Here is a 23157-nt window from a genome sequence, read left to right as displayed (position 1 = left end):
CCTATGAGACTGATGGGGCAGAGGACTCTCAAGAAGGAGGCTCAGGATTCCTTCAAGAAAAGCCTAGTCAGTAGCTTATGAAATAAATGTGTGTTAGATAATTTGATGGGAAGGGATAGGGAATAGGGATGTTTTCTATTGCCTATGATTAAGGTAGACTGTTTCCACACACACAGGGTGATCACAGGGTAGCTATCCACGGAAGTCTCCTTCCAAGAAGAACTTCAGGACATTTAGGAACTGTATTTGGTGTAGAGTACCAACTGCTTTGAGAATCTCTGATGGCTCATTGGGTAAAGAATCCGCCTGCAATGTGGGAGACACTGGAGACGCAGGTTTGATCCCTGGGTTGGGAAGATTCCCTAGAGGAGGAAATGGCAACCCACTCTAGTATTCTTGCCTGGAAAATCCCATGGACAGAGGAGCCTGGTGTGCTACAGTCCAAAGGGTTGCAAAGAGTCGGATGCAATGGAGTGACTAAGCACCAATTGTTTTACTCAGATAATATAACTTTTAAAAAAGTGTTAGAAAATAAAAGTGTTTAATGAAACTGACACCTTGGGAGATGAAACACAAGGTTTATAAAGGCAAGATCCAGAAATGCTCAGATATTTTTCAAAACTTGAACTACTGTTCTTGAAAAATACTGTGGTTATTTTGGAAAAATAAACTTGGATACACAGGAAAGATTTTAAATGTTTCAATATGATAGCTTTAGTTTCCTTTTGCTAATTTTTTCCTATTCTCCTTTTGCATGTTTGTCAAGAGATGTGAAAAAAATAACTCACAGACTTTATAATATATACTGAATTGAAATTTCAAGTAATTATTTCAAATAATTACATTTTGAGTTCTTTTTTGGGGTGATTTACGTATGGTATTAAATAAGATCATGGAAATGATTAAGTAAATTTTTATATTTTGATGAAAGAAAATCTATGTACTGAGCTTATTTTTCCCTTAAAAACTCTTCATTCAGAGGGTCTGGTCTGTGTCAAGTCTTCCCTGATCTCTGCAAAAGATAATAACAATTAAATACAAATGGAGATAAACTTTCTACTATAATATATTATGTTATCATCATGAAATAATAAAAAATACTCTATGCATATGTCTAGGTTAAGAAAGTATCATTTAAGTACAGAACATCTTCCATAGATCTCAAGCAGTAAACATGATTTAAGTACAGAGTCTGGGAGGAAAAGAGAAGATGATTTTCTATAATTCTGAATTTCAGAGGATACTTTTAGGCACATGGAGCTGAAAGAAAATCAGACAAATATAATAAAAGCCGATTTCATTATCATAAACAAGTAAAATATACACCTGCTTCATGTTTTTATGTCTGACAGTGTACAAATTCTTACATTATCAATAACCCCAATTAACTGAACAGTATCTATTATAAAGGCATCACATCTGATTATTTTATAATCTCACAATAGGACTGCTTACCATTTTGTAACATATGGTAATATTATTCCCTCTTTAGTCATCAGATAGCATCATACCTTAGTAAAATAAGGCTCATAAAGCAAACAAGAATTGCCTATAACATCTTACAAAACACAAATAACATTCATTTATTTCTACTAAAATTATTCAAGCAAAAACTACAAATGCATTTCATGTTTAAATTGCACTCATATTCCTGGAGGGAATAATATTTACTAACCTAATTTTCACTATGATTTTTCCTTTCATTAATACCACAACTTGCCCTTGCTGTCTTATTTCGTGGTCAGTAGCCTCCTATTTGCTACTCAGTGGTACAGCATTAAATGACAGAACTGAATTTTCTGGTGATTCTTCAGAACAAAGAGAACCTACCAATTTACCTCATAAGCAACAGTCACCTCCTTGGGAGGAAATGAATCGAGCACTGAGAAAAGAGGAACTTCAACTTGAGGAGGATGAAGAAGAAGTCAAACAAGATGAAAATAGGGAGCAAAAGAAAAAGACTTTTAGACCTGGAGACTGGGGGAGACCTATCAATGAGGGACAGAGCAGAGAAGGGAAAGCGCAGAGGCCTGAAGAGGAGGGGAGGCAGGCCCATCAACACAGAAACCCAGCAAGGGAGAATGAGGAAGACGATGATGAGGAGGAGGAAGACGATGACGATGAGGAGGAAGACGATGACGATGAGGATGAAACCATCAGAGGAGACACGTTCAGGATGCCCCCTCGACTCCCAATCCCAGCTACCCCCAGAGGCATACCGTCTCTGCCAAGCATGTGCTCTCTGTCCTACAAAACCATCTCCTGTATCAGCGCTGACCTCACACAAATACCACCGCTAACAGCACCAGAGATTACAAGTCTGGAGCTCATAGGTAAGATGTGGATGTCTGTTTGATTCTGTGGTTACCTCTCATTGCCCTATGAATGTGATATTATAATTTCATAATATAAATGGACCCCAACAGATTAATTTCACAATCTTCAAACATAAAAACTTTGCAGAAGAGATAGGTGTTTACTACAGAAAAGCACCATCAGGTATAATGCAAATTCCTCCAAATCAAATCATGATGTCCCATTGACTTTTTTCCTAAAATCAGCTTTATGAGGTGTAAGTTATATTCAGTAAAAAAATTGTTAGCGTGTTATTCTTTAAGTTTTGGCAAATGCATAGTCATACAGTCACATATTCAAGGTATAACATTTTCATCACCTCACCAAATTCTCTCATGTCCCTTCTTTCACCAGCCCTGATGTTTTCTGTCTCTAGAGTAGCTTTTCTAGGATGCCACAGAAATGCATACAGTGTGGAGCCTTTTCAGTTGGAATTCTTTCACTTACCATAAAACTTCTGAGAGCTATTCAGGTTCTTGTGTTTATCAACAACTTGCTCCTCCTCACTTTTGAGTGGCATTCCATTGTTTGGATGGACCACACGTACCAGGTGAAGGACATCTGGATTATTTCCAGTTTGGGGCAATTATGCAACAGTTGCTATAAAGATCCATATATGGATGCTTGTGTGGACTTAAGTTTTCTTTTTCCTAGGGCATATACCCAGGAGTGGATTGCTGAATGATACAGTAAAAGCAGGTTTACCTTTATAAGAAATGGCCAGACTTCCTTAAAATGGCTGTGAGACTCCTTCCAGCAATATCACAGCGTCCCTGTTGCTTTCCCCCTGATTTTAGCTACTTGGTAGGCATGACGTGATCCAGACTGTTTGCTCATGTTCTTAAAGGGTCAAGAAGAGCTCTGAGTAGAGGACCGGCAGGACAGATATGTGTGTGAGGCTGGCTGGTGTGGAGACTGGGACAGTGAACGAGTCTTGGCGATAAGGCCACGCTGGGCATGGCTCTTAAGATGGAGGGCTGAGAGAATCTGAGTGGGGTTTCAGACGTGTCTTGGGAGAAGTAACAGAAATAAACTACCATAGAAATAATAAATGATCATATAAATACTCAACTGACACAGCCTGACTCCTTAGTCAGGACAGCCAGTTTACAATAGGACACTTCAGGTATTATGGCCTTCCTGATGCTAGGCTTATATGATCTCCTAAGGAATTACTCTTATGCTGAGAGCTTCCTTTTTTAGCAACACCCCCTCCTTCTGTAGCCTAACTGCTAGGTGTGCTCTGCCATTAGACAAACTATTAATCTGTGAAGGTAGAAAATCTTACGAAAGATGATGTGTGCTCAGTTACACTATCCTGGTTTTATAAGAAAGCTACCACATGGTTTTTATAGTACTCAACATTTCTTGGGCTTCCCTATTGGCTCAGTGGTAAAGAACTGACCTGCAATGCAAGAGCCACAGGAGACGTGGGTTCAATTCCTGGGTTGGGAAGGTACCCTGGAGAAGGAAAATGGCAACCCACTCTAATGTTGTTGCCTGCAGAATCCCATGGACAGAGGAGCCTGGCAGGTTACAGTCCATGGGGTCACAAGAGTTGGACACGACTTAGCGACTAAACCACCACCATTTCTGTTAAGCTCATTCTCTGGGTATAAAATCACTGACTACTATATTTAACTAAATGTCAAACAAAACCCCATAAATTAAAGCATGCAGGAACTTTTATAGATTGAAGTCATAGAATTTTAACATTAGATCTGGTAGCAATCTGAGAAATAATCTCCTCAAACTTCTTATTTAGAGCAAACTGATGCTTGGAGAAGGTAAGTTACTTGCCCAAGATTTCATTAAAAAATATTTCTGGTCCAGAGTCTAAGAAGTGTCAATAGGAAAATATGAAGAACTATAAAATTCAGTTTCTATAGTACCTTCCACAACACATCTTTGTTGTAAAATGCATATTGCTAACAGAATTGTCTGGCAACCCACATTCTGGCTGTTTTAAGCAGCTTCATCTAAACATGATGTACTACAGCAAGACGGGTCCTCAGAGTGAAAATTTTGACCGCATGTAATAGTCTAGTCTCAGTCTTTTATTTTTTTCTAAATACTCATTTATTATATAACATTGTCCTTGCTCTAAGGACTGTGTTTTCCTCTAGATAAAGCTCTCTTTTGCTATCTATGCATGTACATGTATATATGTATTTACAGGCACATAGGCCTAAAACATAATTGCTGTGTGTCCTAGACAATTCCATCACCTCCATTCCGGATGAAGCATTTAATGGATTACCGAATTTGGAAAGGCTTGATCTGAGCAAAAATAATATCACCTCTTCAGGCATAGGTCCAAAAGCATTCAAGGTAAATATGTACTATGATTTCTAAAAGTCCACTTGGATGGCTTTCTCATTAACTGTACTGATAATGGGTGGAGATGGAGAAGGAAAGAAAAGCATGTTCTTTTTTGTTGTTGCACTGGGTCTTTGTTGCTGCATGTAGGCTTTTCTCTAGTTGCAGTGAGCAGGGGTTACTCTGTTGTGGTGTGCTGGCTTCTCTTGTTGCAGAGCTCAGGCTGTAGGCATGCGAACTTCAGCAGCTGCAGCACATGGGCTCAGCAGCTGTGGTTCAAGGCTCTAGAACACAGGCTCAGTAGTTGTGGTGCATGGGCTTAGTTGCCATGCAGCATGTGGGATCTCCCTGGACCAGGATTGAACCTATATCCCCTGTATTGGCAAGTGGATTCTTATTCACTGCACCATCAAAGAAGTCCCAGTAAAATGTTTTAAAGGAGTTTTTGTCAAAGAAATTTTCTTCTCTGATATCCCTAAACTGTATCCAAGTTATATCTTGAATATACTTGGTTGTTTTACAAATTTCTGTTTTTTCTATGCTTTGTCCTTAACGCACCCACAGTTGCATCAATGACAAAACTAATGTTTAGAATTTATGGAAGAGTTTCTTCCCAAGTACCTGAAAACATGTTGAAATATGGTCTCTTAGTATGTGAGGTATTTCTGGGGAAAAAGGAGAGCTTATTTAGAAACTGTTAACATTTTCAGGCCAGCAAGACAAAACTTCCTTATTTTGTGCAGTCTGCAAAATCTGGTAAAGAATACTTCAGCAGGTAGGGTTCTGCAAGAACAAAGAGGCTCAGAAGAAAATTAGCTTGGGGATAGGTTGGGCAGAGAGGGAAAGAGAAAAGCATAGAGTAAACTTTGGAAAGAATCAGATTTAACTAAATTTTTTTTCTAAAAGGGAGAAAAGAGAGTAACAAGGACTTTCCGAAAAACAAAGGCAGAAGAAAGGAGGAATTTGTGTGTGCAAACAATTACTCAAAATTGTGTGTGGTTAAAGAAGCCCAAGTAAAATATGTTATATGCCAGGAAGTCAAACTTTATCCCCTTGGATGGTTTTCTTCCACTCTTTGGATAAGTCACTGGCCTCTTACAAGCTTAGTTCCTGGTTCTTATTTACATTCTGGGCTGCAGATGAGAGAGTTCCAGACACTTGGTGTCCACATTCAAGTGAAAGACCTGGAGTCCTGCTTCATGCTAGTTGTCCTTCTGATAGAACAACAGTTGGGACTTGTACATTTTCTCTATTTGATCAAAAAAGAGGACATTGTAGGAAATAACTTGTTTTTTTTGTTTGTTTGTTTTTGGGATTCTCTATCTCATTTCCAAACTGCTGAAATTGACTTTCAGCATCTTTGAAGTAAATCACTCTGCAACTTTGGTAGTGGGGGCTAGTCTGGCCAACAAACATGTAACTACAAATGCGGATATACACTCTCCAGACTGTCAAAACAGTTTGGGTACCATATAGAAATAGTTTGTGATATTTGTGGCATTTAATTTTGATGAATTTCCACAATAGTTAGTGCTATTTCATGACTGTTTCTGCTTAGTACAGATAGAAAACTGAGGTTTACAAACACATTGAAAGGATTCAAACTGCTATATTGTTAGTATCGATGACAGATTCAGATTACTGCATGATTTAATAAATTTTGACTCTACTGCTGAGAAGGCAAAAACATAAGATCTAGGAAAATATGGCTGGTCCAGTGGTGATAGGAACTTTCTCCTGTCACAGTAAAATATGACTTAAAATATAAGTCACAGTAAAAATATGGATGAGTATGATACAAAATCACCAAATGTGGTTTGCTGAAAATACCAGGGAATAAATGCTATTAACAGGATCAACATCTACCTGGCAGGGAGAATTGGGGATTCATGCCTAAGCCTGAATAAACTGAAAGTTTGTGAAACTTTAGTAACTACTGCAAACTGACTATTAAATAATATATATGACTGCATTTCTGTGACAAGATAAATAAGTAATTTTGAGATTTGCCTTTTTTGAAGTTTCTAAAGAATTTAATGCGCTTAAATATGGATGGAAACAATTTGGTAACGATTCCTTCAGAACTACCATCTACATTAGAAGAACTCAAAATCAATGAGAACAAGCTGCAGGTTATTGATGAAGAAAGTTTATCAGGTACTTAACATTTGACTTTATGACATGTGTCCTTATAATCTTTCTTCTATAGTTGTATGGAAATTTTATTTGCAATATTGCTAAGTGAATAGCTAATAAAAAGTTTTTAGTTCATGTTACCATTTAAGTTGATAAAACTTATTTTAACTATTGATTGGTGAAACTTTAAAAAATGTATTTTAAACTGCCTGTTGTCTTTAAAAAGTATTCTATAAATAAACTTTCAATGATTTCAGGTTTTCATCATTTATAATACAATAACTGAACAACAAGTCCATAATGTCCTAAGAGTTACACTAACATTCCCCAAATAGCCATGTGTTCTTATCCTATATTTGTACTGTTTTTGGTATTGGTGATAACATGATGGTGTTAATGGTGATAATACCATGGCTTGTTTAAATGGTCTCCTTTATCACCCTTAGATGCTCAATATACCCCATCCACAATTCCATCACATCCAAACATTTTGCTATTTTAACATGTCATGGTTTGGCACATGAGAATCATATATAAAATATAAGTAAATGGGGATGTGAGGTTTTGAGGGGCTATTCTAAAATCAAAGCAAACATAAACTTTAGCACATGCACTATATACGGCAGTCACTTTGGCTTTAATAGTCTTGTTCCCCCGAGAGTTGCTCTGTCACTCCTGGCACTTGTGTGTTATCGAGGTGCATGTGCCCCACAAGGCAAGACAAATGATGTGCATGGGTATGTGGTTGCCAGGTCAGCCTGGCTTTCCCATGGATGGGCTGAAGTGAAGGTGCCCCACATTTTGTTCATTTGATACAACTGATATTCACTCTTCTTAAGACTATTTCTGGACTGAGCTGGATAACTGAGGTTGTCATATTATGAACTCAAGATAAATAAGGTAGTATTACATTTGCCTTTTCAAGAATTCTAGCTAATGTTGTTGATTAGATTATATGCTTCTTTAAGACAAAGACTGTCTAATTTTTCTTTTTATCTTCCTACCAGTCTAGTGTAGCTCTTGAGGTATAGAGTTATAGTGCTTAACTTTTGTTTATTTGATCTGAACTATACTTATGATGTTAGTGTTGATTACCCAACCTTTATTCCTTTAAAATGGGGAATTTACTCCTCAAAAAAATTCATAAGGACAAAACACTTCTGGTGATAGGAAAAAAACAATAATGAAAATTGCCAAATCTGAGGATGACAGAGTTATGGAAATACTCTATTTCCAGATGGATTTCAGGGTACACGTGAAAAACATTAACAAAATTTGAAGGGCTTTTGTCATATGGAAAAGACATTAGAAAGTTCAACTTCTAGCTGCGAGGTGAAACAGACCAAAGGAACACAATTTAGGACAAATGTACTAATGGGCTACATGTGAACTACATGTGAGATGGTATTTCTAGCAGAGCTATCAAAATGGCATGCTTTAAGTCCTTGTTTGGGAAGTATTCTCTCGCATTCCTATAACTGCTTCTCCACTCACATGCACCTCTCCCTCATGAAAAAGTTTCCATATTCCCAGAGGGCTAACTGTGGTCCAGGGTGACCTAGCCTCCCCTGCCCATCTCCACAGTCTGAGTACCTCATATGCCTCAGCTCCTTGCAGGTGACCAGTGAGGAGGCTCTGCACTGTCATCTTGCCCAGCGAAGCCTCTGTAGGCTTTGTGTCCTGAAGGCTCCTCTTCTGTTTAGCCTGTGTTCTTAGCCCCACTCCAGTGCTGGTCCTTCGGTACTGGCTTCTTAGCTCTGCTCCAGTGTTGGCACCTTTGGTACTGAGTTCTCTTTCACCTGCTGCAGCCACTGCAGCTCCTCAGCTCCTGTGAGTCCCACTGTTGTGGATGGTCAGGCTGGCTGGCAGTGAGCAAGGCAAGCCCAAAACAAAGGCCACTGCCAGCGCTGTGACACTGCTTTTCTGGGTGGAAGCCCCTGGGCTGACTATCAGTGGCCTGCAGCACTTCGGTTACCTCCCTCATGACCTTTCCAGGTTTTATATATTAATGTATAGTTCCAGGGAAGTGGGAAAGACGGCACTTCATGGAAAGTAATACATGCAAAAGTGTAAAAAACAATCTAGATGCTATGGGAAAAACATTTCAGTTTCATAAATCTTAGATGCAGGCTATGATAAGGAGTGAAGAACAAAAGATGATGTGAAAAGATGAGAAGGAACCACACAACAGAGAGCTATACACGCTATGCCAAGGTGCTAGGAGGCTATCCAGGATCTACTGGGAGACCTGCATACCCACTCTAGAGAAAAGGAAGGTCTTAAAAGAGAAGGTGGGGCTTCCTTGGCAGCTCAGTGGTAAACAATCTGCCTGCCAATGTAGGGGACATGGGTTTGATCCTTGGGTCGGGAATATCCCCTTGAGAAGGAAATGGGAATCTACTCTAGTATTCTTGCTTGGGAAATCCTATGGACAGAGGAGCCTGGTGGGCTACAGTCTGTGGAGTCGCAAGAGAGTTGGACATGACTTAATAACTAAACAACAACATCAAAAGGGAAGGTGAAGCTAGAAGGGGGGGAGCAGAAGAAAACAGGACATACTAAAAAATGTTCCTGTCTTCATTAATGATGACAACAAACCAAAATCCATGATCATGGTGTCATTTCTAGCAATGATGGCGTGTGGCTATCCACTCAGAATGACTGTACATTAATGCATAAGATCATGAATTTGCATTATTGTGTTTCTCTCTCTTGTGAGCTCATGTAATAACCACTAGTCTACTTCTATCACCTGTTTTTCTCTGAAAAAAGTTCTCCATTCCCAAACCTCAGCTATGTTCTAGATAAATATGCTTGGATTCTCAGTACCTTTAGTTGTGGAATTGGTTATATAAAGAAATAGAATCATGTATCATAATTTAATAATTGGCCTCCACACTTCCTTTCTGCCCTTCAGTTGATATTAAATACCAGCAGATTAGTATTTTGTCATGCTGTTCCCTGGCCAGAGGCTTCTCGCTGCCCAGAAGGAAAGTCACACCTTATTTTCTGGTGCATGAAGGCCCTGCCCAGCCTACCTCTGTCTTCTCCACAACCTTCATCCTCTCTTACAGATGGGCCACTCTAGGGCTGATCTCTTTCCTACTCCTGAGCACAACCATGTGGGCTCATACCTCCATGTGTTCACCTGGCTGCCTCACCCTCCCATTTCCTACCTATGTCTTTCTATCTTGAGAGTCTAGCTCCACTCACACTTCCGTACCCCTCAGGTCTACACTGCCATCTTCTCCTTGTCATGTTCTAGAACCTATGAGGTACTTGTGATGGCAGTGTCTTTTGTTTTCACTTTAGACTATGTCTTACTTCTCTGCATGCCTAAGAGTAGGATCTAAGTTGCACAGACCGTATCAGCGCAATATCCATGACTCAAATTGAATATGAAAACATCCGCTATTCTGAAAATTTTGGCCACTGAACAAACTCCAAAGTTACACCCTGAGTGTCTGACTCAGATGCCTCTGGGTATCATCACTGCTAAGCTGTCCATTCTCCTCTAAGTTTCCAATTGATTTGGTCATACCACTCCAGAGACCTGAAGAAACAATTTAGAAAGAAACTTGTTTGTATAAAGGCCTTTCTTGGTAGCTCAATCTGAATGTGTGGAATTTTTAGTCATTCTTTCAAAATGTCCATCTGGCTTCACTCTGCCAGGAAGTGAACACTGCAATGGGAATTTACTGCTGTAATTCCCTTGTTCAAAGACTCAGGGTTTACCAGGCAAGAGTGCTCCTTTTGTGTCCTGAAAAAAGGAACCACCCATTGCATTACACTCTCTGTACCTCCCTGGTTATGCCACCATTTCATAGCTATCTGTCTTTGCAAATACTTCATTGCCACCTCTGGGTGGTGTCCTGCTCCCCCACCTCCTTCTTCTGACTTCTGTTCATTATACAAACGCTCCTTTCCATACTGTACATTCTTAACTCCCTTTCTCAAAGATTAATTGACCATAAATGTGTGGGTTTATTTCTGGGCTCTCTATTCTGTTCCATTGGTCTCCAGGTCTGTTTTTGTGGTAGTACCACACTGTTTCAATTACTGTAGCCTGAAAACAGGGAGTGTGATCTATCCAGCTTTGTTCTTCTTTTTCGATTGTTTTCGCTATTTGAGATCTTCTGCACTTCCATACAAATATTACACTTACGTGTTCTAGTTTTGTGAAAAATGCCATTGGTATTTTGATAGGGATTGCACTGAATCTGTAGACTGTCTTTTTAGGCAGTATAGTAATTTTAACAGTATTAACTCTTCTAGTTTATGCACATGGAATATCTTTCTGTTTGTCTGTGTTGCCTTCAATTATTTTTTCATCAGTGTCTCATAGTTTTCTGAGTACAGGTCTTTTACCTCCTTGTTTACATTTATTCCTAAGTTTTTATTCTTTTTGAGGCAATTGGAAATGGGGCTGTCTTCTTAATATTTCTCTTTCTGATAGTTTATTGCCAGTGTATAGAAGCTCAACAGATTTCTGTGTATTAATTTTGTATCCTGAAACTTTACTGAATTCATGTACTAGTTGTAATAGCTTTTTGGAGGCAGTCTTTACAATTTTCTATACATATAGTATCATGTTGTCTACAGTGACAATTTTACTTCTTCCTTCCCAACTTGGATTCCTTTCTTTGCCTTGTCTGATTGCTATGGCTGGGACTTCCAGCATTATGTTGAATAAAAGCAGTAAGATTGGGCATCCTTGTCTTATTCCTGATTTTAGAGGATATGCTTCGAGCTTTTCACTTTTGAGTATGATATTGGCTGTAGGTTTGTCATATATGTTGAGGGATGTTCCCTCTATACCCACTTTGTTGAGTCTTTACATAAATGGATATTGAATTTTGTCAAAAGCTTTTTTTGCCTCTATTGAGGTGATCATATGACTTTTATTTGTCAATTTGTTAATGTGGTGTATCACACTGATTTATTTGTGGATATTAAGCCATTCTAGCATCTCTGAAACAAGTCCCACTTGATTACAGTTTATGATCCTTTTAATGTATTATTAAATTTGGTTTCCCAGTATTTTGTTAGTTATTTTGCATATATGTTTTTCAGTGATATTTGCCTATAATTTTCTTTCTTTCTGTGGTGTTTTTTGGCTTTGGTATGAGGGTTACAAACTTTCATCATACAACACAACAGTGATTTCTCTACAGGCGTGTCTCTCCTGAACCATGCAGTCAGCACTGAGTCCTGGCTGAACTGAACATTTGTTGTGCAAATGTGAAGAGTACTTGGGAAAAGGCTCTATGGGGGGATTCAAAGAAAGAAGCTATAACATTAGTCGTCCAAATAAAGTGAACATCTCACATGAAATTTTGAAAGCCTATAGAAATTGCATGTTTTTAAATCATAATATCACAATAATTTTTTTTTATAGACTTAAATCAATTGGTCACTTTAGAATTGGAAGGAAACAATCTCAGTGAAACCAATGTCAATTCCTTAGCTTTCAAACCTTTGAAGAGCCTATCCTACCTGCGTCTGGGAAGAAATAAATTTAGAATTATACCACAGGGTCTTCCTGCTTCTATTGAGGTACCAATATTTTCTTTATAATGTTTTATACTTTAAATATAGCACACAATGACAAAACAAACAATATATTTTAAAAGATTATCGTGATGCATATTAAACTGAGTCATTCTGGTGCTATAAATAAAATTTATTATAATTTGAGTACTGTTTTCAAACAATACAAAATTATGAATCAGAATTATTACTACTAGTAGAGAATCTTGGTAAAGTGAAAATTGGTCTTACTGACAGCTCTTGGGGAGAGAATAGGGAAGATGAACTCAAAGTTCAAACAGAAAGTACAACTTGGAAAAAGCACCTTGATTTGCAAAGTAGTTTAAACTATCTCAAACTGGAAATGTGATGTTCATCTCAGTCTGTTCCACTCAGAGGCCCACCTAGGCTAGCAGTGACCCTGTAAGGATGGACAAGATTTGCAGAGAAGGCTGCTGAGCAGTCCACCCCTCACTCACTTCTCACAGCTTACTAGTTTTGACTAGCACTGTCCGGTGTCCGTCCCCTCTGGATAGACTTCCTGCGGCCCAAGTGTGTGGTCTCCCTTGCTACAACACAGGACACACTTTACTATGGGGGTACTCTGGTGGGGCCTTCCCTGCTGAGTGTACACCCTGACATTCCGCATTAAGAACTGAGGTTTAGCAGATCCAGGTGACCCTTAGGTTACTTCCTCTGAGCTCTATTTCTGTCCCATAAACAATCAGCCAGCAGGATGAAGCTTCATATGGCTGTGAACCCAGTGAGCCAAAAGAGGGCCATCAATCTCAATCTGATACTGCTGCTACACAGCCACCATGCTTCCTCTTCCTCCTATTTGTAGATTAAGACAGGCATTTAGAATTTACCAAAACTGTAAAAATTGAGGTTGCACTCATAACCTAGCTTTACCTCAGAATTACTTGGATTCTAAACAAATACAGATTTTGGGGCCTATACCAGACATGCTAAATCAGGTTCTTTGGAGAATGGGGTCAACAATTTATTGTTTTTTTTTTTTTTTAAATAAAATTTTAAATAGATAATGCATGCACACAGTAAAACACACACACACACAACACTTGAATAGTACAAAAGAGCAGTGTGTCTCCATTCCATGTCTGACACTCCCATCTCTGGTTTCTCTTTCTAAAGACCCTCTTACTAGCTTCTTCGGAGCTGTTGTCCATGCATGTACATACACTCTGAACCCTTTCAACGCACCACTTCACACGTGCAGTTTCAACGTATAAATGAGTGTGCTCTGTTAATTTAAGTTGGAATTTATACTTTAAAAAGCTGACGAGTGATTCTAACCTACAATCAAGTTTAGGAGCCACTAATAAGAGTTCACCCCTAAATAGGTATGAAGCAGAACACTAAAATTTACTTTACACAGTTCCAACAATATCAAAATTAAATGACAAAGAGGGGGAAATTACGACAATAGGAATTACTCCAAATATATATACACAAATCATACTTGTGAATTCCAACAAGATTTCTGAGTGACAAATTCCTTGTAAAGTCAAATGAATTTAACTTGAAGGCAGCTAGCTACTGACAACTTACTAATAGTTCTAACTTCACCCTGATGTTAAATGAAGGCTCTTAATGAACTTTTAATTAAAGAAATTATAATACAAACAAACCTTAAAAATGTGAGCCTAAAAAAATTACAGACAGCATGGACTGGCAGGAAACAGGATGACTCTAAGCTGGGGCCAGCAAGCATTCCCTCATGTATCAGCCGTGTAACTTTGCAAACACCTTGCCATCTCTCCAGGCCTGAGTTTTTTCACTACTAGATGCGGATAATTTCTACCTATTTTTTAGTTTCTAGGTCTTTGAAGCCCAAATGAAATAATTTATGTGAATAAGTTTTATAAATTAGAAAGCTTTATACAATTATCATGATATGCTATATCATATCATTTTATGGTTAAAAATAATTAAATTCATTTAATTCCATAACCATGACAGACAGTACACTTTATTTTGCTAGCTAGAAAATCTAACAATGTAAAAAATTAACTCATTTGGAAGAGCTGCAAGACTCTTTCATTAACTAACACTAATGACAACAGTTTATAACATGATTTTAATTCTGTGAAACTGAATATATTTTAATTCTGTGAAATTGAATATATTTATCATATCAAGTAATATGAAGAAAAATAAGTCTTTTCTTTTAATTATAGGAATTATACCTAGAAAATAACCAAATTGAAGAAATAACTGAAATTTCTTTTAATCATACCAGAAAGATCAATGTCATTGGATTACGTTATAATAAAATTGAAGAAAATAGAATTGCTCCTTTAGCCTGGATAAATCAAGAGTAAGTACATGCTACAATTTGATGTTCATAGATGAATTCTTTTCCTTTGCCATTACTAAACAGGGTATGAAAATGAATGAGTGAGGAAGATGACAGCATTCTTAGTGAACCTCCCCCTACCAAAAACTTGGTTATTTTCAGAGTTCAAATTGTTCATGATATAACTGATGTTAGGATAGCTATGGTCACTGCTGCTGTGGATAACCTACAATGTACAAGTGCCAAGCCCAAGCAGCATGACCCAAGGTCTGATCACTGTGCTGGTCTGTTGACCTCACAGGCAGTCATGAACTTTAAGTTTGATAATCCTCTACCTGCAGAGAGGATTATAGTCTTTGTAGCTGAAGATGGAGAAGCTCTATATAGTCAGCAAAAACAAGACCTGGAGCTGACTATGGCTCAGATCATCAGTTCCTTATTTCAAAATTCAGGCTTACATTGAAGAAAGTAGGGAAAACCACTAGGCCATTTGGGTATGACCTAAATTAAATCCTTTATGATTATAAGTGGAGGTGACAAATAGATTCAAGAGACTAGATCTGATAGAGTACTTGAGGAACTATGGACAGAGGTTTGTAACACTGCACAGGAGATGTTGACCAAAACCATTCCCCCAAAAAGAAATGCAAGAAGGCAAAGTACTTGTCTGAAAAGGACTTACAAATGGCTGAGAAGAGAAGCAAAAGGCAAAGGAGAAAAGGACAGATATACCCAATTGAATCCAGAGTCCCAGAGAATAGAAAGGAGAGATAGGAAAGCCTTCTGAAGTGAACAATGCAAAAAAATAGAGAAAAACAACAGAATGGGAAAGCAAAAAATAGAGGAAAACAACAGAATGGGAAAGACTAGAGATCTCTTCAAGAAAACTGGAGATACCAAGGGAACATTTGAAGCAAAGATGGGCACAATAAATGACAGAAATGGCAAGGACCTAACAGAAGCAGAAGAGATTAGAAGAGATGTCAAGAATATATAGAACTGTACAAGAAAGGTCTAAATGATTCAAATAACCATGATGGTGTGGTGACTCACCTGGAGCTAGATATCGTGGAGTGTGATATCAAGTGGGCCTTAGGAAGCATTATTATAAACAAAGCTAGTGGATGTGATGGAATCCCAGTGGAGCTATTTCAAATCCTAAAAGAGAATGCTGTTAAAGTGCTGCACTCAATACGCCAGCAAATTTGGAAAACTCAGCAGTGGCCACAGGACTGGAAAAGGTCAGTTTTCATTTCAATACCAAAGAACGTTCAAACTATCATACAATTTGCTCATTTCACATGCTAGCAAGGTAATGCTCAAAATCCTACAAGCTAGGCTTCAACAGTATGTGAACTGAGAACTTCCAGATGTACAAACTAATTTAGAAAAGGAAGAGTAACCAGAGATCAAATTGCCAATATCTGCTGTATCATAGAAAAATCAAGGGAATTCCAAAAACCCCATCTACTTCTGCTTCATTGACTACACTAAAGCCTTTGGCTATGTGGATCACAACAAACAAAAATTCTTAAAGAGATGGGAATACCAGACCACCTTACCTGCCTCCTGAGAAACCTGGATGCAGCTCAAGGAGCAACAGTTAGAACTAGACATGGAACAATGGACTGGTTCCAAATAGGGAAAGAGTACGTCAATGCTGTATACTGTCATCCTGCTTATTTAACTTATATGCAGAGTGCATCATGTGAAAAGCCAGGCTGAATGAATCACAAGCTGGAATCAAGATTGCTGGGAGAAATAACAACCTCAGATATGCAGATGATATAACTCTAGTGTCAGAAAGTGAAGAGGAACTAAAGAGCCTCTTGATAAAGGTGAAAGAGCAGAGTGAAAAAGCTGGCTTAAAACTCTAATTGAAAAACTAAGATCATGGCAACTAGTCCCATCAGTTCATGGCAAATAGAAGGGTAAAAAGTGGAAACAATGACAGATTTTATTTTCTTGGGCTCCAAAATTACTGCAGACTGTGACTGAAGCCAGAAAATTAAAAGACACTTTTTGGAAGGAAAGTTATGACAAACCTAGACAGCATACTAAAAAGCCGAGACAGTACTTTGTCAACAAACATTTGTATAGTCAAAGCTATGGTTTTTCCAGTAGTCATGTATGGATGTGAGAGTTGGACCATAAAGAAGGCTGAGCTCCAAAGAACTTATGCTTTAAATTATGGTACTAGAGAAGACTTTTGAGAGTCCCTTGTACAGCAGGGAGATCAAACCAGTCAGTCCTAAAGAAAATCAACCCTGAACATTCATTGGAAGGACTGATGCTAAAGCTGAAGCTCTAATACTTTGGCCACCTGATGTGAAGAGCCCACTCATTGGAAAAGACCCCGATGCTAGGAAAGACTGAAGGAAAGAGGAGAAGGGGACAACAGAGAATAAGATGACTGGATGGCAACATTGACTCAATGCACATGAGTTTGAGCCAACTCTGGGAGATTGTGAAGGACAGGGAAGCCTGGTGTGCTGCTGTCCATGGAGTCACAAAGAGTCAGAGATGACTTAGAGACAACAATAACAACAATACAGTAAGGAAGCAAGCTGCCCTTCTCCCTTTTTCTCCTCCCTCACCACTAGATTCTATACCACACTGTCTTCATTCCTTGATACTATTTCTCTATTTCAAGTCTTACAAAAGAGACTGAAGAATGCATGACCTGATAGAGGAAGGAAAAAACAGAGCCCACTTTCTTTGAGAGGAATCAATGGTCCCAGGCTGTAGCTCTCAGGGAAGTGCAAAGTGTCGAGGCCTTGCCTGTCAGGAGGGAGATGATTAGCTACCCAGGGAAGCAGGGTCAGGCCCCAGCAGCAGGTGCCATCAGAGCAGATCTGAAGTCATGTCATGAGGGAATGAGGGATTTGAGTAGCATCGTGGGGATAGGCATGTTTCAGAAGCAGGACAGACATGAAAAGAGACCTTGAGGGCCCTTTAGGTATAGCAGGATGTGGCAGTGGCAGGGCAACCGAGTCTTCAGCAAGTGAAAAATCTTCATGCAGTGGGCAGAAGCTGCAGGTGAGGCTCCTGAAAAAAGCCAGGGAGTTCACCACATTTCCCAGATCTTCTGATTGGTTATCAACTTTTTCTAGATCCCTCATTCTAACCCCAAGTTCCAGATCCCAAGTTATCAGATCAAATGTGGGAGAAGAATGCACAGACCTCTTACTGCTACTTCCTTGCTGGAACCAAAGATGATTGTAGGGATAGGGTTTTGATGTCAGCTAGAACTTTGGACTTTATTTCCAATGTAAGTTATGCCTCAGAGATATTTGTGGGCCCTCTTTGGGTCTCAGCATTACCTCTAGGACATCAGTTTCTTCTCTCTCAACTCTGGTGCTTCTCCATAAGACAGGAACTCAAGTAGCTGTTACCCAGGTAAGAGCACTAACCTTGCAGCTAGCCGTCATATAGCCACACTTGCACTGGGAATCATTACTAAACACTGGCATGAAAGCAGACAAGCATCCTGACTGGCTTGTCAAAACTCTGAGCTATCAGTCACTGCCCTGATGCACCCACACTGTTTACTCTCTTCTAGAAATCTAGAATCGATAGACCTCTCCTACAACAAGCTCTACCATGTCCCCTCCTATCTACCCAAGTCGCTGGTGCACCTCGTACTCATCGGGAACCAGATCGAACGCATCCCTGGCTATGTGTTTGGTCACATGGAACCAGGCCTGGAATACTTGTACCTGTCATTTAATAAGCTTGTGGATGATGGCATAGACCGAGTCTCCTTCTATGGAGCTTACCATTCTCTGCGAGAGCTGTTTCTGGATCATAATGAATTAAAATCTATACCACCTGGGGTACAAGAAATGAAAGCACTGCATTTCCTGAGACTGAACAACAACAAGATACGGTAAATTTTGACTTTCTCAAATATCCATTTAAATTGTTATGGGTGAAAAAATCTGATTAAATGATCATGACATAATGTCTGGAATTTAAAGAAAAAGTGACAAGAGGTTGCATCAAACAACACTGGCAAATGTTAATGATTGTTGAAATTGGATGATAGTAAGTACATAAGGATTCATTATAGTTTTTTCCCTACTTTTCTATGTTTGCAAACTTTCATGTAAATTTTAAAAAAAATAGAGTATGATTACATAATATCTAGAATCTTAGAGACACTTTCAAGTGAGACTTCAAGGCCGCATGTTATGGTGCTGTTCCTACCTCCATATGTGATTTCAAACACACTGATCTGTAGAGCACAAAACCTAAGTGTATGCTAACATTAAAATTGCTTGCTTCTATCTAGATTTTTCTGAAAACAAAATTCTGAAAACATTTATTAAAACTCAGTTTCTTCACTTCTGAGGACACATTTTTCTGTGAGTGTTCTGTTTGCTGACTGAGTCATCCCCCCTGCCTAAAAAGTATGAATGTCTCAAGATTAACCTAGGACACATTCTTAGTGCAGCCAATGAGGGTAACAGATCCTTGAGCTCTGTGGTCTGGTCTTTGAAGATTATACTCTTATTCTTTTACCTATCTCTAAAATTCCAAACACAAACTTCTAAAAGAGTAAAACAAAGAGTCAAGTTTATAGGGAAGTGGTGGGGATGGGGAGGGCTTTAAAATATTCAGAGTATAATTTTTGGGGGGAAGATAATTTCTAGGTTGTGCCATATGGTTCTTATTGTATTTCATCAGGAGGCATAAATTATCCCACTTCTGGTAGGATATAGGTGGCAATGGTAAGATATCTCCATCATAACCATTCTCCTCCACCACTGAACCAATGGTTTTTTTTTTACTCATGATGACTCTTGCTTGCATCTGTTATTTCCTTAGGGGTAACAAAATGGTGAATTTCTATTTTTGTCATTCTTTCCACATTTGTTAAATGGAATTCCTCTGTAACCTGGAGAAGGGAATGGCAACCCACTCCAGTATTCTTGCTGGGAGAATCCCATGGACAAAGGAGCTTGATGGGCTACAATGCATGGGGTTGCAAAGAGTCAGACATGACTGAGCGACTAAGCACATTCCTCTGTAAATAATATTTTCTTAACAGCAAGGGCAAGTTCCTTACTCTGAAAGGTAAGATAAATGCTCTGTTCTTTCCTTTAAATTGCCCATCATGGTAAGAAGTTGGTTACAAATTTGTAACTATGTGAGGTGATGCAAATTAACTTATGGTGGTCATCATTTCAACCATACACACACACACACACACACACACACACACACACATCTAATCATTATGTTGTATACTTGAAACTAATACAATGTTATGCCAATCTTTATAAAATTGTAAAAAATTATGCATATGCATTAACCACAGACGAAAAAGACTATAAAAGATTTAAAAATTTTAATAGTGGCTGTCTCAAGAAAAAAAAAAGAAGTTGGTGCCTAAATATTTTTGCTTTATTACTTTGTTTCTGGCCTTCTCTCTTTCTCTGGAGACTCAATATGAACTTATGGCTTTATATATTAAGAATGTTTCCATCAGTTGCGATAACTGTCTCATCTTCAGCTGATGGAGCCCTTCGAGCTGGCTCCTGAGTCCTTGGACAGGCCTCCAGAGATCTTGGATGGCTCACTTTTACATTCCCCACTATAGGCCAATGCCAGCCTTCTTCCAAAGAGCCCTAGCTCCTTTCACTGGGGAATAGTGTTCAGAGGCCCCAGTCTGGGCACCAGGCATCTTTCTTTCAAATGTATTTTTAGTCTCAAGGCCTTTCAGTGGACTGCCAGAAATATGCATTTTTGTTAAACACACACACACACACAAGAACAAAAACAGTTCATAGTGATATTCCCAAATCAAATTTACCATTATAGGCTGATATATATGGTGGAGGCCAATACAATATTGTAAAGCAATTATCTTCCAACTGAACAAAAAAAGCAAAAGAAAAAAACATTTACCATTATAGAGAAATCCTTCTGATGTAGACTTATCTTAAATTGAAATTCTACATTGCCAACAATATAAACCTATTTTGTAAGGTAATAAATGTATACCATTATTACAACTAACGGCAAAAGTATTTAATTAAGTTTATTATGTTTTTGGTAGTTCTATTTGTCCTTTGAATATGTTCCAAGGAGGATGTATAGCTTAAGCACAGTAGTTTTCTCTGTAACAGTATGTCAACAATTTAATATTCAGATAGGTCTTTAGTTTGCTTAGAATTCAGTCACTCGGTCGTGTCCAACTCTTTGTGACCCCATGGATTGCAGCACACCAGGCTTCCCTGTTCATGACCAACTCCTGGAGCTTGCTTAAACTGATGCCCATCAAGTCAGTGATGCCATCCAACCATCTCACCCTCTGTCGTCCCCTTCTCCTCCTGCCTTCAATCTTTCCCAGCATCAGGGTCTTTTCTAATGAGTCAGTTCTTCTCATCAGGTGGCCAAAGTACTGGAGCTTCAGCTTCAGCATCAGTCGTTCCAATGAATATTTCCTTTAAGACTTCCTTTAAGTCTGACTGGTTTCATTTCCTTTAAGACTGACTAGTTTGATCTCCTTGCAGTCCAAGGGACTCTCAAGAGTCTTCTCCAACACTACAGTTCAAAAGTTTTTTAGGAATTGCTACTTCCTACATAATATTTTTCTATGCCTGTCCCTTATACTGTATTCCATCCTTCTCCTTTGATCAAATTTTTAAATTAATTTCCTGTTGATGATTACAGTGTTATTTTTGAAACTGAAATTCTGAAAGAGATGAGAATATCAGACCACCTGATCTGCCTCTTGAGAAATTTGTATGCAGGTCAGGAAGCAACAGTTAGAACTGGACATGGAACAACAGACTGGTTCCAAATAGGAAAAGGAGTTCGTCAAGGCTGTATATTGTCACCCTGCTTATTTAACTTATATGCAGAGTACATCATGAGAAACGCTGGGTTGGAAGAAACACAAGCTGGAATCAAGATTGCCGGGAGAAATATCAATAACCTCAGATATGCAGATCACACCACCCTTATGGCAGAAAGTGAAGAGGAAACTAAAAAGCCTCTTGATGAAAGTGAAAGTGGAGAGCGCAAAAGTTGGCTTCAAGCTCAACATTCAGAAAACGAAGATCATGGCATCCAGTCCCATCATTTCATGGGAAATAGATGGGGAAACAGTGGAAACAGTGGCTGACTTTATTTTTCTGGGCTCCAAAATCACTGCAGATGGTGACTGCAGCCATGAAATTAAAAGACGCTTACTCCTTGGAAGGAAAGTTATGACCAACCTAGATAGCATATTCAAAAGCAGAGACATTACTTTGCCAACAAAGGTTCGTCTAGTCAAGGCTATGGTTTTTGCAGTGGTCATGTATAGATGTGAGAGTTGGACCGTGAAGAAGGCTAAGCACCGAAGAATTGATGCTTTTGTAACTGTGGTGTTGGAGAAGACTCTTGAGAGTCTCTTGGACTGCAAGGAGATCCAACCAGTCCATTCTGAAGGAGATCAGCCCTGGGATTTCTTTGGAAGGACTGATGCTAAAGCTGAAACTCCAGTACTTTGGCCACCTCATGCGAAAAGTTGACTCATTGGAAAAGACTCTGATGCTGGGAGGGATTGGGGGCAAGAGGAGAAGGGGACGACAGAGGATGAGACGGCTGGATGGCATCACTGACTCGATGGCCGTGAGTCTGAGTGAACTCCGGGAGTTGGTGATGGACAGGGAGGCCTAGCGTGCTGCGATTCATGGGGTCGCAAAGAGTCGGATACGACTGAGCGACTGATCTGATCTGAAACATACACATTTATATTCCATACCCCCTCAGAATTATTATACAAATTATCTCACAGAAGTATTATTCATCTGTGAATAAGAAGAATAAGTATTATTCTTTTCTCTCTTTTTTCTAGTCTTTACTTTTAAAAATTATCAGTATATCCTGAATATCACTCCAAATCAGTATGTAGAAAACTTCCTCTTTCTTTTTAACAACTGAATAGTACTATTATGTAGGGACTTTATTCAACCAGCTTCTTACTAATAGACATTTGATTGTTTCCACTTCTTTATACTATAAATAATGCCACAACGTGTTCAGTTTAGTTCAGTTTAGTCACTCAGTCGTGTCCGACTCTTTGTGACCCTACGAATCGCAGAATGTCAGGCTTCCCTGTCCAACACCATCTCCCGGAGCCCACCCAAACTCATGTCCATTGAGTTGGTGATGCCATCCAACCATCTCATGCTCTGTCGTCCCCTTCTCCTCCTGCCCTCAATCTTTCCCAGCATCAGGGTCTTTTCAAATGAGTCAGCTCTTCATATCAGCTGGCCAAAGTATTGGAGTTTCAGCTTCAACATCAGACCCTCCAATGAACACCCAGGACTGATCTCCTTTAGGATGGACTGGTTGGATCTCCTTGCAGTCTAAGGAACTCTCAAGAGTCTCCTCCAACACCACAGTTCAAAAGCATCAATTCTTCGGCACTCTGCTTTCTTTATAGTTCAACTCTCACATCCATACATGACCACTGGAAAAACCATAGCCTTGACTAGACG

The 23157-nt window shown here is 39.0% G+C and overlaps 2 protein-coding genes across 4 annotated transcripts in view; one reads left to right on the top strand and one right to left on the bottom strand.

The window, feature by feature from the left end:
• Nucleotides 1-23157, bottom strand: part of CENPP (centromere protein P) — a 235597-nt gene that overhangs the window by 53777 nt on the left and 158663 nt on the right.
• ECM2 (extracellular matrix protein 2) overlaps nucleotides 1-23157 on the top strand; it is a 41029-nt gene that overhangs the window by 14871 nt on the left and 3001 nt on the right. Inside the window, exons 4-9 of one of the 2 annotated variants that reach the window (XM_024995834.2) lie at nucleotides 1749-2333; nucleotides 4571-4686; nucleotides 6696-6831; nucleotides 12209-12366; nucleotides 14541-14680; nucleotides 18222-18548. In XM_024995834.2, coding sequence (XP_024851602.1) covers nucleotides 1749-2333; nucleotides 4571-4686; nucleotides 6696-6831; nucleotides 12209-12366; nucleotides 14541-14680; nucleotides 18222-18548 — 1462 coding nt within the window. 2 annotated transcript variants of the gene reach the window in all.

The sequence above is a fragment of the Bos taurus genome, chromosome 8, assembly GCF_002263795.3.
Source record: "Bos taurus isolate L1 Dominette 01449 registration number 42190680 breed Hereford chromosome 8, ARS-UCD2.0, whole genome shotgun sequence".
NCBI classification, from domain to species: Eukaryota; Metazoa; Chordata; class Mammalia; order Artiodactyla; family Bovidae; genus Bos; species Bos taurus.
This window is presented reverse-complemented; position numbering and strand designations above follow the sequence as displayed.